Source organism: Ricinus communis, chromosome 2 (assembly GCF_019578655.1).
Source record: "Ricinus communis isolate WT05 ecotype wild-type chromosome 2, ASM1957865v1, whole genome shotgun sequence".
NCBI lineage: Eukaryota > Viridiplantae > Streptophyta > Magnoliopsida > Malpighiales > Euphorbiaceae > Ricinus > Ricinus communis.
The window spans coordinates 3,695,169-3,709,004 of NC_063257.1; the positions used below are offsets into that span (position 1 = coordinate 3,695,169).

The 13,836-nt window shown below is 36.4% G+C and overlaps 3 protein-coding genes and 1 non-coding gene across 5 annotated transcripts; 2 read left to right on the top strand and 2 right to left on the bottom strand.

Annotated features, from left to right (window-relative positions):
- On the top strand, positions 1 to 74 carry TRNAR-UCG. Its single transcript has one exon. It is a non-coding gene; the product is annotated as a tRNA-Arg (tRNA).
- Positions 75 to 2,403: 2,329 nt separating this feature from the next.
- LOC8288531 (cytochrome P450 81C13) lies at positions 2,404 to 4,459 on the bottom strand. Its single transcript, XM_002510090.4, has 2 exons — positions 3,437 to 4,459; positions 2,404 to 3,249 (listed from the first exon to the last, which is right to left on the bottom strand). Exons 1-2 carry the CDS (start codon positions 4,331 to 4,333, stop codon positions 2,629 to 2,631), a joined length of 1,518 nt encoding a protein of 505 aa, XP_002510136.2. The 5' UTR covers positions 4,334 to 4,459; the 3' UTR covers positions 2,404 to 2,628.
- Positions 4,460 to 10,045: 5,586 nt separating this feature from the next.
- Positions 10,046 to 11,176, top strand: LOC8288530 (zinc finger protein 1). 2 transcript variants are annotated; one of them, XR_007214612.1, is made up of 2 exons: positions 10,046 to 10,927; positions 11,045 to 11,176. XR_007214612.1 is itself a non-coding variant. In XM_048370535.1 (1 exon), the coding sequence occupies exon 1, from the start codon at positions 10,239 to 10,241 to the stop codon at positions 10,806 to 10,808; it is 570 nt and encodes a 189-aa protein (XP_048226492.1). In that variant the 5' UTR covers positions 10,046 to 10,238; the 3' UTR covers positions 10,809 to 10,994. The 2 variants fall into 2 exon arrangements, 1 of the variants encoding a protein (XP_048226492.1); XM_048370535.1 differs by lacking the exon at positions 11,045 to 11,176 and having other exon boundaries at positions 10,046 to 10,994.
- Positions 11,177 to 11,219: 43 nt separating this feature from the next.
- On the bottom strand, positions 11,220 to 13,836 carry LOC8288529 (putative cyclin-A3-1). The gene is made up of 8 exons (XM_002510088.4): positions 13,036 to 13,836; positions 12,708 to 12,940; positions 12,519 to 12,594; positions 12,348 to 12,424; positions 12,208 to 12,241; positions 11,968 to 12,117; positions 11,753 to 11,887; positions 11,220 to 11,650 (listed from the first exon to the last, which is right to left on the bottom strand). The coding sequence occupies exons 1-8, from the start codon at positions 13,378 to 13,380 to the stop codon at positions 11,579 to 11,581; spliced, it is 1,122 nt and encodes a 373-aa protein (XP_002510134.1). The 5' UTR covers positions 13,381 to 13,836; the 3' UTR covers positions 11,220 to 11,578.

Here is a 13,836-nt window from a genome sequence, read left to right on the forward strand (position 1 = left end):
GACCGCATAGCGCAGTGGATTAGCGCGTTTGACTTCGGATCAAAAGGTCGTGGGTTCGACTCCCACTGTGGTCGGATATTTTACCAATTAAAATACAATTTTCTTTCGTTCTTCTTTTTCCTATGCTATGTGAATTTGTCCCTCTTTCTCACCCCGGAAAAAGAATTTCAAAATAATTGTTTGCTCAGGAGTCAAATTTCTGCAGTACGGATGGTTGGATTTCTTATAAATGAGAAAATTTCAAAGTAATAGTACGATGACGAAGGTTGCGCCAATGGCGACCATAGGGAACCGTCCCTGTTCCAGTAAAATTGTAATCTAGAGGGGAGAAGAGAACGAGTGGCAATCATACTGGTAAAGCATTCTGCGATGATCGAAGGAGCGGAGACTGCAAGAACTTGACGTGATATTCAACGAGTCCTAACCTTTATTCTTTCATCCAAGATACCAACTTCCTATGACCCCTCGGTCATTTCTAAGGCTCAAATCCACGTTTGATGAAGACGCTTGAAGTGTAGAAATCAACTTAAATTGTATGATTTTGTTAGCGGAAATTTCGGATTTGCAGACATAAAAGAAACGAGTGAAGAATGCTTTAAGAGGGTTGGTGCACATTTTGCAAGGAAAAAGTATTTTAAAGGGAAGAAAAGTTAAGGGTTAAATAAGGAAAAGAGGGATTATTATCTTTTTATCTTTTCATTATATAATAAATAATTATTATTTTGTGTTTGGTTTTATACCAAATACTTATCAAATAAAATTAATTAAATTTAATCTTTTATTAGATAGAATAATTATATTATTACTTTTTTCGTCTTACAAAGATAATTTATTTTCAATTTAGTTGATATAATAAAATTCTTATCATTAATTTTAATATATTTTTATTAGTTTTTCTATATGAGTTCTAATTTCAGAATTAAAAATATATACATTTAATTGATAGGATAGTATTTATGTTAATTAATGAAAATTATTTTTAACAATTATTTACTAAATTAATTGAAAAAGAAAGTGAATTATAATTTGAGATGGAACAAAAAGATAAAAATATATTCTCTTAAGACAGAAGGAGTAGCTAAATTTTAATTTCTAAAAAATTTAATAAAAAAACACAATTAAAATTAATTTTTTTTATTTTATTTTTATTCAACTTCGTCCATACATAAATATGAAGGGAAATGAAGAGTGAAGTGTGTGTTTGTGATCTCGACAATAACATGCAAAAGGAGATGCGTCTTCCTTCTATTATCAATATTCACTCTTTTTTTTTTATAGTTGATTGACTTGCAAATTAATGGCATTGTAGAAGTATGAATAATATTTAATTAAAACCCAATTCAGCCAATGAAATCATGACATGCTAATTCACGGTTAGTAGATTACATCAGATTTGCAATAAACTTTTTTATACTTTTTTTCTACACATTTTGCATGTATAGAATTCCTTCACTGCTTTTGTATATATATATAATAATTTCAGCAATGTACCAAAATTTCTACACTTGAGACAACTCATGGGTCATTTTCAACCTGCATGTGATCTTTCAGTTGGCACAAGCATAGGAATAGGAATAGGAATAGGAATAGGAATAGTCCAGTATCCCAAAAACACGCGTACCTGTCACACGCAAAGTGAAGTGACGAATGTAATGGCTTAAAATGGAAAACAGCCTCAAAATCCTGTCTGATTCTTTCCACTATCTCCTCCCTTTTACTACCCTCTGCCAACTGAATGAGTGCTCCGGATGCCAGCGGCAACAGAACCACTCGCACGCCCGTGTTAGCCTCCCTAGGCACGTCCTCCTTCCCATTCCACCTGAACAAATTTGAAGATTTTCTCTCCCCCTTTGAACCTCTGAGAGTTGAAGAGGATAGGGTAACTCATCCTACGCCATCATATATTCACCCATAGTTGAGCTCTGCAGGAAATAACTGATATCTTCTCGTTAACTACACACATTGGATATGGCAATTGAAGATCAGATTCTATCTAACAACCGCGTTTCTTTAACTTGACCGTCAATCTACTCTTTTACTCTCCAGGAGAAAGGGCACATTCCATGGTTATAGCTGCTATATCTGTTCCGGTAACAATCATATAATATATGCAGAACATAAAGAAATTCAAGATTACTCTGAGAAACATGTTTCTTTATTTACATAAACTTTAAAAGAATATCAAAGTTGCACAATTAAGCTTTGCATATTATCAAGTATACTTTGATAGGATTCTTTCAATTTGCAGCAAAATGTACTTAACATACTTCGTACTTACTTTCTGCTCTTTTTAGTGGGAAGATAGTCAAATATATCAGATCGTTACTGTTCCGAACCATATTAGTACTTCAACATTCTGCAGTTTACAGTAGTAAAAACTAAAACACCTCCACCAATATAAAATTGGGCAAACAAGGTACAAGTTTAAGTTTTAACTGCTGGTAAATTTATAGTACATATAAATTTATGTAGGAATTGAAACTCTGCAAATACACAAGGGTCCAAATTCTCATTCAGTAAGCATCATCTTTGTAACAATAAGAACATCGTAGTCTTCATAGTTTACAGTAGAATATCATAATCTTGGGACCTACAAGGAGAGAACCTTCAAATCCATAGCCAAAGGGTCTAAAGTTGGGAAAGGACTTCAACCATCTCTGGGCGTGGACAACATAGAACAACCAAAGGCTTAGCCTTGGAAAGAGACATTCCAAATCGTGGGTTCATGTCTACTTTCTCCAAACCATCCTTTTCCCATTCAAAGCTTTGAATAAGTGCACCCAGTGCCAAAGAAACCATGCGTGTGCCCATGCCAGCACCTGGACAAGCTCTCCTCCCCATTCCAAATGGCATAAACTTGAAGGCATGTTCTTCGCTTAAATCTCCTTCAAATCTTTCAGGCTTGAACTCAGTGGGCTCCTCCCAAACATTGGGATCCCTATGCATAGCCCAAAGATTCACCATCAATAGTGTACCCTTTTGTATCTCAAATCCTCCAACAGTGCAGATTTCAGATGACAAGTGAGGCAACATAAGTGGTCCTGGAGGATACAATCTAAGTGTCTCATTTACTACACACCTAAGATAGGGAAGCTTGACAAGATCCAAATCGTTCAGCAAGCGCCCATGTCCAACACAATTGTCAATCTCTGCTCTCAGTTTTTGCAATATTTCTGGATGAATCAAGAGGAGTGACATTGCCCACTCCAAAGCCACTGCTGAAGTTTCTACTCCCGCAATAAACATCATCTGAACCATAAATTCGGTTTTTCATTAATGTTAGGATAGAACAAAAACCTTGTCTACCGCTACTATTGCTAAATAGAACCCTTAAGTAAACATAATAAGATGTGGCAACATTACACCATGGACCTTTGCTGAAATTTAAATGTCGAAATATGGTAAGTAGAGGAAAAGAAAATACGTCGATACTTACTACCATAATACTCTTGATCACATCATCTGTGTAAATTGCAGGTTCTAATTCTTGCAGAGACAGGAGAGTTTCAGCCACCGACCTCTTCTCTTCATCATCTGATGTTTTAGAATGTTTTCTATTCAATCGAATTCCATCCAACAAATCTTGCAAGAACTCATCCCTTTTGTTCTGCATCTTTATCATGTTCTTCTCTATCCCCTTAAACCCAATCATCCTCAGAAAAGGGATAAAATCACAAACATTTAAGGTGAGGCTTGGAAAGAACTTATCCTTGAATCCTTGATACAACTGCTTCTCCACCTCTGTGCCCTCAATCTCCTCTTTTACACAAAGTTTTCCAACAGCTATTTTCATCATAACATTGCACATAAGAAGAGAAAGCAGAAACTTCAAATCTACCTTTTGCTTGCCACCAGCTGATACCTTAAACAGTCTACTAACTAGCCTATGAACTTCCTGCTTGCGGATGGCAGAATTGTTCTGGAGGCTCTTTGAAGAAAACAATTCAACAACTGTGAGACGGCGTAGGCTCCGCCAAAGTTCACCATATGGTGCCCATACGTATGTCGTATAGTTGTAGGTGAAATGATCCCCTGCCATGGACTTGGGTCGGTTTGCAAATATTATGTCATTCTTGGTGAAGCATTCTTCAACAGCAGATGGTGAAGAAACTACAAGAACGGACCTATAACCAAATTTGAGGGATAGGATTGGACCGTATTTTGATAAGAGTGTCTCTAATGCTAGGGGAAGTGGTTTCTTAAGCATGTGTAAGTGGCCAATAAGTGGAAGAGAAAATGGACCAGGAGGCAGATTTTGTTTCTGAGGGAACAGGATTTTGTAAACTAAGAAGAAGAATAACAAGAAAGCAAGATGAAAATACAAGCTTTCCATTGTAAAGTAGGGAATGCAAGAAAGAAACAAAAGATTCAAAGATGAAACAATAACTAATAACTGTTCTATCTAATTCTTACATTTCAGTTCCTGATACTCAAAATGATATTATGTGAATCCTTATCACAACATGTTCAATTATTCCACAGGTGGCCCACCAAGCATACCACTTGCTATTGTTTCTTGGCAACTTTGCTAGTTGACAACTGCAATCGAGAATGCAACTTTCAAGCATATTTTTCAAAGAACTTTCAACGGAGCCCACCCCAGGATAACCTTAGCGTTTAGAACAGGTCTTGTAGCAACTGTTTCTTTCCACACAAAAAAAGAGACTTGTAATTAATTTCCTATATTTATAAAAGCTCGAGGAGAAAACTCTATTAAGAAGATCTTGCCTTTTCAAATTAGATAAATGTAGCTTGAAACCATATAGAATCCACTATCCATAACTTTCAAAATTGTAAAAGAATTTGATAGCTAATCACTCTCTAACAAACTTGGTTACTGAATTAATTAAGAAATGTTGTTATGCTCTGCAGCTAAAATGCATAATCTGCTCCTGCATATTTGATTCGCCAATCTTATGATCGTAACATGCTGACACCTCGACAGCAATCAAAGTGGTAGTAATTGCGACAGCGATTCAAAGCTTTGAAAAATCAAAGTCTCCCATCGATTGCATTGATGACTTCACCGGAAATTCAAGACCCAGAACCAAATGGACATTCAGGTCAACCACTGATTGGTTGGCAGCTGATCTTTATGAGAACATCCCCACAAAGCAGTCTAGTAGGTGTTATAATAGCAAACAACCATGACCCGTTGTCTAGACAAAACATAGGGGAATTATTAAACACCGCAGGCTGCTAATTCCAGTGCATAGTAAGGAGAAAATTGCGTATTGTCTTCATTTATGAATGACGGACCAAGATTCGGGCGGTCTGCTTTCGATGTGGGATTTGGGTTTGTCTTATGGCTCAACTGGGCCTATCTAGTTTTCAACCCAGTAACTTTTCCAAAATCACGAGCAACTAAAGGGTTCAGAGCATTGTATATATTTTTGGGCCCTAAAAGAACTTCCCATAGCTAAAATAATGGGGTAAAAGGTCCCTCGCAGAAGCAGGAAAAAAGCGGCTTTTTGTAAAGCTGATTTCGTGTTCCACATTTTCGAACTGGCCTAGTAATGATAGCCTAAGAGCCAGCACCCACGTTTCCGAACGAGCCTATTAATAATGATACCATTACCTCTCTTTCTAGACTTAACTTTCTTAATAATCTAAAAGGAAAAGGAAAAAGAAAAGGAAAATATTAAGAATTCTAATTACTCGAGAATAATTTTGGGGGTACTACAGTTCATTATTATCAGCAAAACACATATTAGCTTTTCCTGGAGCTACTTATTAGTTAATTGGCGACAAAAGTTTCTTTATTGCTCTTTTTCTTCTTTTAACACAGCTAAGCTGTCGTTGCGTTTATGTCATGTAAACTTATTTTAGCCTCAGGATCCTTCCTTATTTTCCCCATGGAATTTTTCCAATGACATGTTCGTTAGTAACACAATTTTTATTTAGCAAGTTAATAAATATAGCTAATACAAATTGTATATTTTTCCTAATTGAACTCTTGCCTAGACCATAGTCGAGGGTGGCTCATTTCACAATTCATATGAGATGGGAGTCCAGGGCAGAATTTCCTCAAAAGTAGCATCCCCTGTCCTGACTTGTGAGACAAATGTATAAGTTAGAAGATTCACCTAAAAAAAAAGGCATGTAGCCTTAGCCATACAGATATTCTGGTACAATACACAAAAAGAAGCTGTTTTGAATCTGACATAAATTCAAGTGCGAGCTGAACAAATCTCATTATTTGCTACCAAATTATAGATTCTCTGCCACTACGAAATCCCTTGATTGTATATCTTGTTTGATTTATCAAATCCTTTTGGAATTAGGTTTCAAAAGAGACAATAAGTTAGCATACAGAACAAAAAGCGAAAACAAGGAGACAATTATATAAGCAAGCTTTTTGAAAAAGATGACCCAACAGAACATTCAACATGAAAAAGAAAGAAGCTTTTGCAATGGATTAAATTACTAAATATATATATCTGATAATTATGTTACATACAATTGGTATATAAAGAAATATACGGTTCTTATAAGTCTTAAAGAACCCGCAAAAGTTGAAAAACTTGGACGCATATTCGACCAAGCAGAAAATTGCAACCTCCATAAGATAACAAAACCATCACCATCATCATTTGACAAAATGCTGAACAACAGATCTGTTATAACCTTCATTATAAATTTGTTGATGAAATGAAAGTCTTCGTTTCGCACATGGAATCAGCTCTGAATCTTTTTCAAGAATCAGCAACAAAATTTATCATTGTCAAGTTACTAGCTACTGGTGGTATAGAAGAAAACTTAGCTTAACGGTTGTGGAGAGGGTCAGAAGCATTCGGGACTTTTCTTTTGCTTGAAAAGAAAACACCAAATGGGTGCTTTAGGAGTTGCTGTTTTTCTTGCTTTCTTGGTTGCTGGCTGTCTGTTTGATTAACGACCATATTCTCTTCTTTTTTCTCTCCTGAGACCAACAGCAAAAGAAATAGCATGAAAACTATCAGCTTCTGCAATATACCAACTTGCCTGAAGTGCATTTTACTTGGCTACAGAATAATATAGAGAAAGAAATTGAACTGTTTCAAAGTAGGGAGAGAAAAGAAAAGAATGATATATGGGACCGGGTAGCTACAAAGAGACACGAGCAAAGAAAGTTAAATGGCTTTGTATGGGCAAAGGGGAAGAGAAGAGAAGAGAAGAGAGGAAGAAAAAGGGGATTTAGTTGTAGAGTGGTGTTGTGTGTCATCTGAGTGCAGACCCTGCAAACAAGGGACACGACTTACGAAGAAATTTTAGGGTATTTTTAATTTACATATTTTCTTTGAATTTCACGAGAAACTTTTGCTTTTTATCTGCCCTTTCTTCTCGCTTTCAGTCTCTAAAATAAGGTTCACAAATCACACTTGCTCCAATCTATAGCAAAATAGCATACAGATCTTGGCGCTTGTGCTTTTCTTTCTTTATTTTATAGCTAACTTTTGTCGGCTTTGGAAGATAGTCAATCTACTCTTTATAGCACTACTTCCTCTTTAACCAGAAACGGTACTAGCTAGTTTTACACCTCAAAAAGAGAGACATTTCAGAAATGGCCAAATGGGTTTTTGATTATCTGAGCTCCTGAGCTACTAGCTTATTCTTTCAAGAACCTTTTTTCTTTTCTTCTCTTTCTTTCTTTTCTTTCTTTCTTCATGCAGAGTGATAGCCTAAGGAAAAAGAATATAAATATACACACACATGCCAGGCCAAGGGCCTTTTTTTTTTTTTTTTAAGGATGTAAAGTGGGTAGAATAATTTTTGCTTAAAGTACACGGTTTCAGTTGCTTGCTTGGTTAGGACAAAGAAATTAATAAAGATTAAAGGAACCGGATTTGAGTGGTCAAATCATTAGCAAACAAGGCTAAATTAAACCATTCACGGGTTCAGGCCAGTGACCATTGTGCATTTTGCATTACTATACAGAGAAGAACTAGTCTGCATTTGATTCCCTAATGTCATCCCTTGACTGGTGGCCTTTCTTGCTTTGCCATGAAGCTGACGAATGCTTGGACTGACTCAGAACGAAAGCTAGGTTGCTAACATGCAGCTTTATCTACTCGATGGATGGGCTTCCTGATTTAGGTTGTACACAATGGCTGAGAAGTTGAAAAAATAGGGTAGAATCTTTTGGAAAGAAAAAATATATATATATAATACCTTGTGTGTGTGTATATATACACATGCTTTAGAAAGGAAAAGAAAATTTTCAATTCACAAAAGAAAAGAAAATATTTTGCATGAATTTGAATGGATTGATTGCTTGGTGATGCTAAGCTGTGAATCTATGATGATCATCTTCTGAGAATATGTACCTTTTGACAGTTTGACATAGTCAAGCAATTACTTCACCTCAGAAGACTGAGGTTAAAATGAAAAGGACTGCAAGCAAAATTAGCATGCATTTAATCCTTAACCTACCTCTTAATATTTAAGCCATCGTTATAAGGTGATTCTATAATAGACTTAGATCAATTTCCATTATCGGAAAGAAGGAATTATTGGAAAGTATGTTTCTTTCTTTCCTTTTTTAAATTAAAATAAAAAGAATTTCTAATTCACTCCTAGTATTATTTTAGGATGAGAAAATTAAGTCCTCCTTCAAATAAAAGAGAACTAACCAGTTAAATGTATAGCATGAGGGAGAGGGAAGCAAACCTCTTCCCCATATTAGAGTTTCCCACTAGTCATCAATGTTTGAACTTAAGCCTAATAAGATTCAATTACTAATACATTCTGGCCATTTGCTGTTTTTAAAATTTAATAGTCCATTCTGCATCAACAAAGTCTGAACGCAGCAATTAAATTTTGTGCCAGCCCAAATCACTTGGCAGAATTCTCTATCCAATCTTAATCCCAATTCAATTACATTTCAAGTGCTGCTATGGGATATTGGATGTGTTGAGTCGTCAATGCTTAATGAAAGACACAACAGATTATTGACTGGCGATACGCCCTCCATTCTATTTTGCCAAAGCCCATCAAGGAGACCTGGTTTGTGCTCAATTACTCAACCTAAGCTCAATGTTGAAAACTTGGAATTGGGCTCATATTATTGTTTTCGGCCTCAAATAATTTAAGGATAGAAATACCCAGCAGGACAAAGCTCACGTGGATAAAAACTTGGGCAGCATGGCACTGCAGACAAAAAGATAATCCTCAATAATCTGTGCTACCTTGTTCATATTCTATAATATATGGGGGGATAACATTTCATTTCAGGATGGAAAAGTGAGTTAGAGAACCATCTCCCTTGTCTGAAAGTTGGTTCTCTTTTGGTGCATCACATCTAAGGAATATATGTATAATGCCGACCTCTGTCGACCCAATTCACCACTAAGTTAAAGATGCCCTTTTCGATTAGATTAAACAACTTTCTCTTTCAATCTACTGACTCATAAATCCACTAACGAGGTTATGCTGTCTCATACCATTATGAAAGCTTCAGTTGTCCGTATCTTACCAGCATTTAAGAACAGAAAGTTACTTGTGCCCATTACAGTTTCGGTCGTGAGGTGGAAAGTTCCGCATGATTACTTTTCAATGTCAAAATCGTATTAATCTAATCTGAAGATTGTCAAGCTAACTACGACATAACAAAAATGCTAGTAATTAAAGACATCCAATATCGTCATGTCAATCCTGTCTACCGCAAGTTCAACATTTGCTATTGAAGTGGTTTCAATAAGAAGCGCAAGAACTTCTAACTTGCTCAAATATCCTAATGATATAGGAATGTTTTTAATTGTTTGTTAAAAAAATAGATTAGTTTGTGCATACTGCGGATTGCCTCACAGATCCTGTAGCTTTCGCATCAAAGCTACTTTCGGAAACGACTGAAGTTCCAAGGTTATTAGCAAACATTTAGGGAAGTAACTGAAATCGTGGCAGGCAATTGGCATAATTTTGATTATGAAATGACAATGATGGCATGTTGCTGGGTTACAAAAATCTGAATCATAAGTTGCTTCAAATCAAATAAATGTGCCGAGAGGAATATGAACAACAGCAATTTGCAATGCTAAATAATAGTATTGGTAAATTGACATGGGAAGTGGGGCCACAAGGCAAGGATAAACATTGTTAAATCTTGAAATATCCATTACCATTTCAGTTTCCTTATAATACATCTCTGATTCCATTCCTCTTTTAATACAAATCTACTACTTAATCTTGCCTATGATCAACCATAAGCAAAACAGAGAAGCTCTAAAACCTGAAACTTCCTTGACAGCCTTAGGTGGGGAAGAATGATATTCGTTCATGAAAAAACAGATATCTCTTTCAATAACCAGAATACCAAGATATTTGAAGACAATTACTTTAGTAGCGGAGGAAGTTGTTCAAATGACTGGTTGAACTTGAGCATAGGGCGGAACAGCGAATTTATGGATACAGACCAGGCTGCTCTATCAAAATCCACTTCCAACAAGGTCTTCCCTTGCAACTTCTGCAAGAGAAAGTTCCATAGCTCTCAAGCACTCGGTGGCCACCAGAATGCCCACAAGAGGGAGAGAGGAGCGATCAAAAGGCATGAATATGAGAGGCAAATTGCAGCAAATGGTCTGTTTACCGGCAAAACAATGGCTCTGTTACTTGGTGTTCAGGCTCATTCACTTGTCCATAAACCAAACAGAGAACAAGATGCTATGATTGCAAGATTCAATAATAACATTGATCAGAGATTAGGGGCGCAAAGAGCAACAATTATGCCTGGAGATGCAATAATGGCAAAGTGGCCAGGAAGCTTTGGCATACCCTCAGACCAGCACAAACAGCCAACGGAATTGCTTAAAGTTGACTTGACACTGCGACTTTAGTACATCATGTTACATTAGTTTCTATATGATCAGCAAGTGATTTGTTTGGGACACTTCAAAGAAGCAGAACCCCTCAAGGAAAGGTTACTTAGCTGCTGAACGGTCTGTTTACTTGAAAGGTAACTTTGTAAAGTAGTTGCAAGTTCTCAAATGTAAATTAATCGAGTATCACATATGGCTTTTTAAGCAATCAATTTTGTCATAACATAAGTAATGATTTTGAAGCATTCTATTAGATTATCACCAAGCCATCTCATGGTGAAAATTCAGAGGGAACAGTCAAATTCATTGCTAGCAGGCGGGCGAACATCATCTTAAAGCACAAGGGCTTTATTACACGATTCATATGTTGAAATAAGAGAGGACATGTTGTCATTAAAAAATTTAGTGTTCAAGACCAGAAGCAACAGAGGAATAAAATCAAAATTTACGGCAAGAGATATTTACAATATTTCCCTGGTAAATTCAAAATTCGAACTGTAAAAGAAGATACCCAAAGCACAGTTAGCTGCTACTTGTATTACCAAACTCCATTCAAGCTGACAGCATCAAATCCCCAAGATTCAGATTGACAACCACCAGCATGAACAGAACCACAGAAGGTCACGGCAAAAAGTTAACTTCATGAATCTCCCTCCATTTCAATCAAAATCTTGTAAATCTAAAATGCTATGTCTCCAGTATTAGGATTCTTCCCTTATCAGGCACCTCCACATCGTGGTCAATTCTCATTCACTTGCAACCTCACCAAATCATAAAATGCCAAACTTTCATTCCACAACACCTTCAAAATAAGCAGCCGGTATCTCTGGAGGAGAAGGCATAGTTGCCACACATTTAAACTGTCCAAGACAGCAAATCAGTTTAAGCAAAAACCACGATTTTGGTTGCCACAATTCAAAGAATAAACTAAAATGACTGGATATGATGAGCTGAAACCATACCTTATGCTGCTTATATTTTTCTCTTACAGCCTGCAATCCACCTCCTCTTCTACTCAAATACAAGTCATGTATAATAAGAACACATTCCTTCAAGTCGGATGGCCTGTATCCAGAATGCTGCTGCAGGGTTGAACTCTATACAAAACAAAAATTAGTATATTTGCTTTCCACATGAATTGTAGCACAAACTAATGCCATCTGAAATTTGAACTTACCCAGGGATGCATCTTTGGTTTAATCATGAATCTTGCAAGAAATATGACAGATGAAGCCACCAATGAGGGCAAAAATTTAACACAATTATAATCCAATAAGCTTAATTCAGCAAGGTAGTATCCCAAGAATTCAAGCTGCAAATTCAAGTTCTGCACAAGGAAAGCACAAATTCTTAGTTAACGGCAGATAAATTAAAATGAAGTATAACCACAAAAAAAGGGATAAAAATGAAATCCCACCTTGTAACCCTCTTGTGCAATCCTGGTAAATCTCCTGTAACCCGACACAGCAGAAGGCACAAAAAAACAAAATTAAGTCCAACGAATTATTACAATTTAGAAATACAGGTGCTTTACATGTCAAAGATATAAACAGGTACCTTAGGAATGTCTTAATTGTAGGATTTCCCAGCTCAAAGTTCAATAGCTTCAGTATATCAGCCTCCATCTTAACCACCTTCACAAACACCAACAGATCACCATTAATTAAGACAACTAAAAAGAAAATAGGAAAACGAAATATATAAAAGATTAAGGATTAAAGAACATACATCATCCTTGGTGTATGTGTTATCGGTAATATAGCAAAAGTCTTCCACATTTGGGGGATTAATTTCTTCATATTTTCTATACATTACAATCGCACAAAAAGAGAAACATAAGTAAACTCTACAAAAACATCAATTCAACAAAATACCAAAAGAGAAAAAAGAACATCAAAGAAAAATTAAGATTCTTACGATGCAATTAGCATAGAAGAAACACCAAGTAACTGAAGTCTCTGCCGGTTAAGTGAGTTCTTAGACAAGTATCTATCAATGTAGTTGATTGTAAGATAGAGAGTATCAGAGACAAGCTTATACTCCTCTGCAACTTCCACTAACCAATCTACCAAAATCCCTCTCATATTGGGGCTAACATCCTTTTGAATTGTTTCAATGTAATCAGGTAACGGCCTTCTCTTTGGATTCACCTTTACAAAGTAAATAACAACATATATCAAAATTAACCCTAATCCGAATAACCTAAAATTGATTTTCTTAATGCAAGAAAGGAACGGAAAAGTACCTCCAATTGATGAAGATAATCATAAATATCAGAAGCATAAGGTCCACACATTTGAGGATCATCACATTCTGCATCAATCTCCACTTTTTTGGGAGCTTCGTCTTTCTTGACAATAAGAGCCTTCTTAGCCTTAGGTTGTTTAGCCTTGCTATTAAATTTCTGCTTCTGAGTGACATCCTTAACAGCACTTGCGTTTACCGAAATGACAACGTTTGAGAGATTATGCAACTCCCCCAAAACTACCCTTTTCTTGGACAATGGCTGGTCCTCGACGTTGGACAATGCTGCAGCAGCTCTCTTTCTGGCTGCGCGAGTGAGACGTACACAGTTCTCTCGATCTGCCATTTGAGTCGCACCCCTTCACTGAAATCTCTATACTCTTTGAACAGAGATTTCAGAGAAAGAAATAGAATGAGAGAGAGTGAGGGAGAGAGGAAATGGATGGGAAGAATAAGTAATGGTGTATTAGAGAGGGAAGGGGATTGTAAGAAATGAAAGTGAAAAAAGAGGGAGCGCCATCTTTTGGTTTTTAAAACCTGGTATTGGCGCTTTGTTTGGTTATTTTGTTTTATGGTTTTTTAAGTTTTGGTTACATTTTAATTTTAAAACCCAAATGTTTTTTGAGCTCGAGGCGGGGCCTTGTTAATTTGCCGATTCGGTTCGAGGCGGGTTCATGTTTTCTTCTCCTTTTTTTTGAGTTTGTGTTTGTGTGTGTCAGTCAGCTGTCATGTTCCTCTAAATTATGTGTCAGAGATCATCAAACTCGTTTACTTTGTTCAACACCGTTGGATGAAGACATAG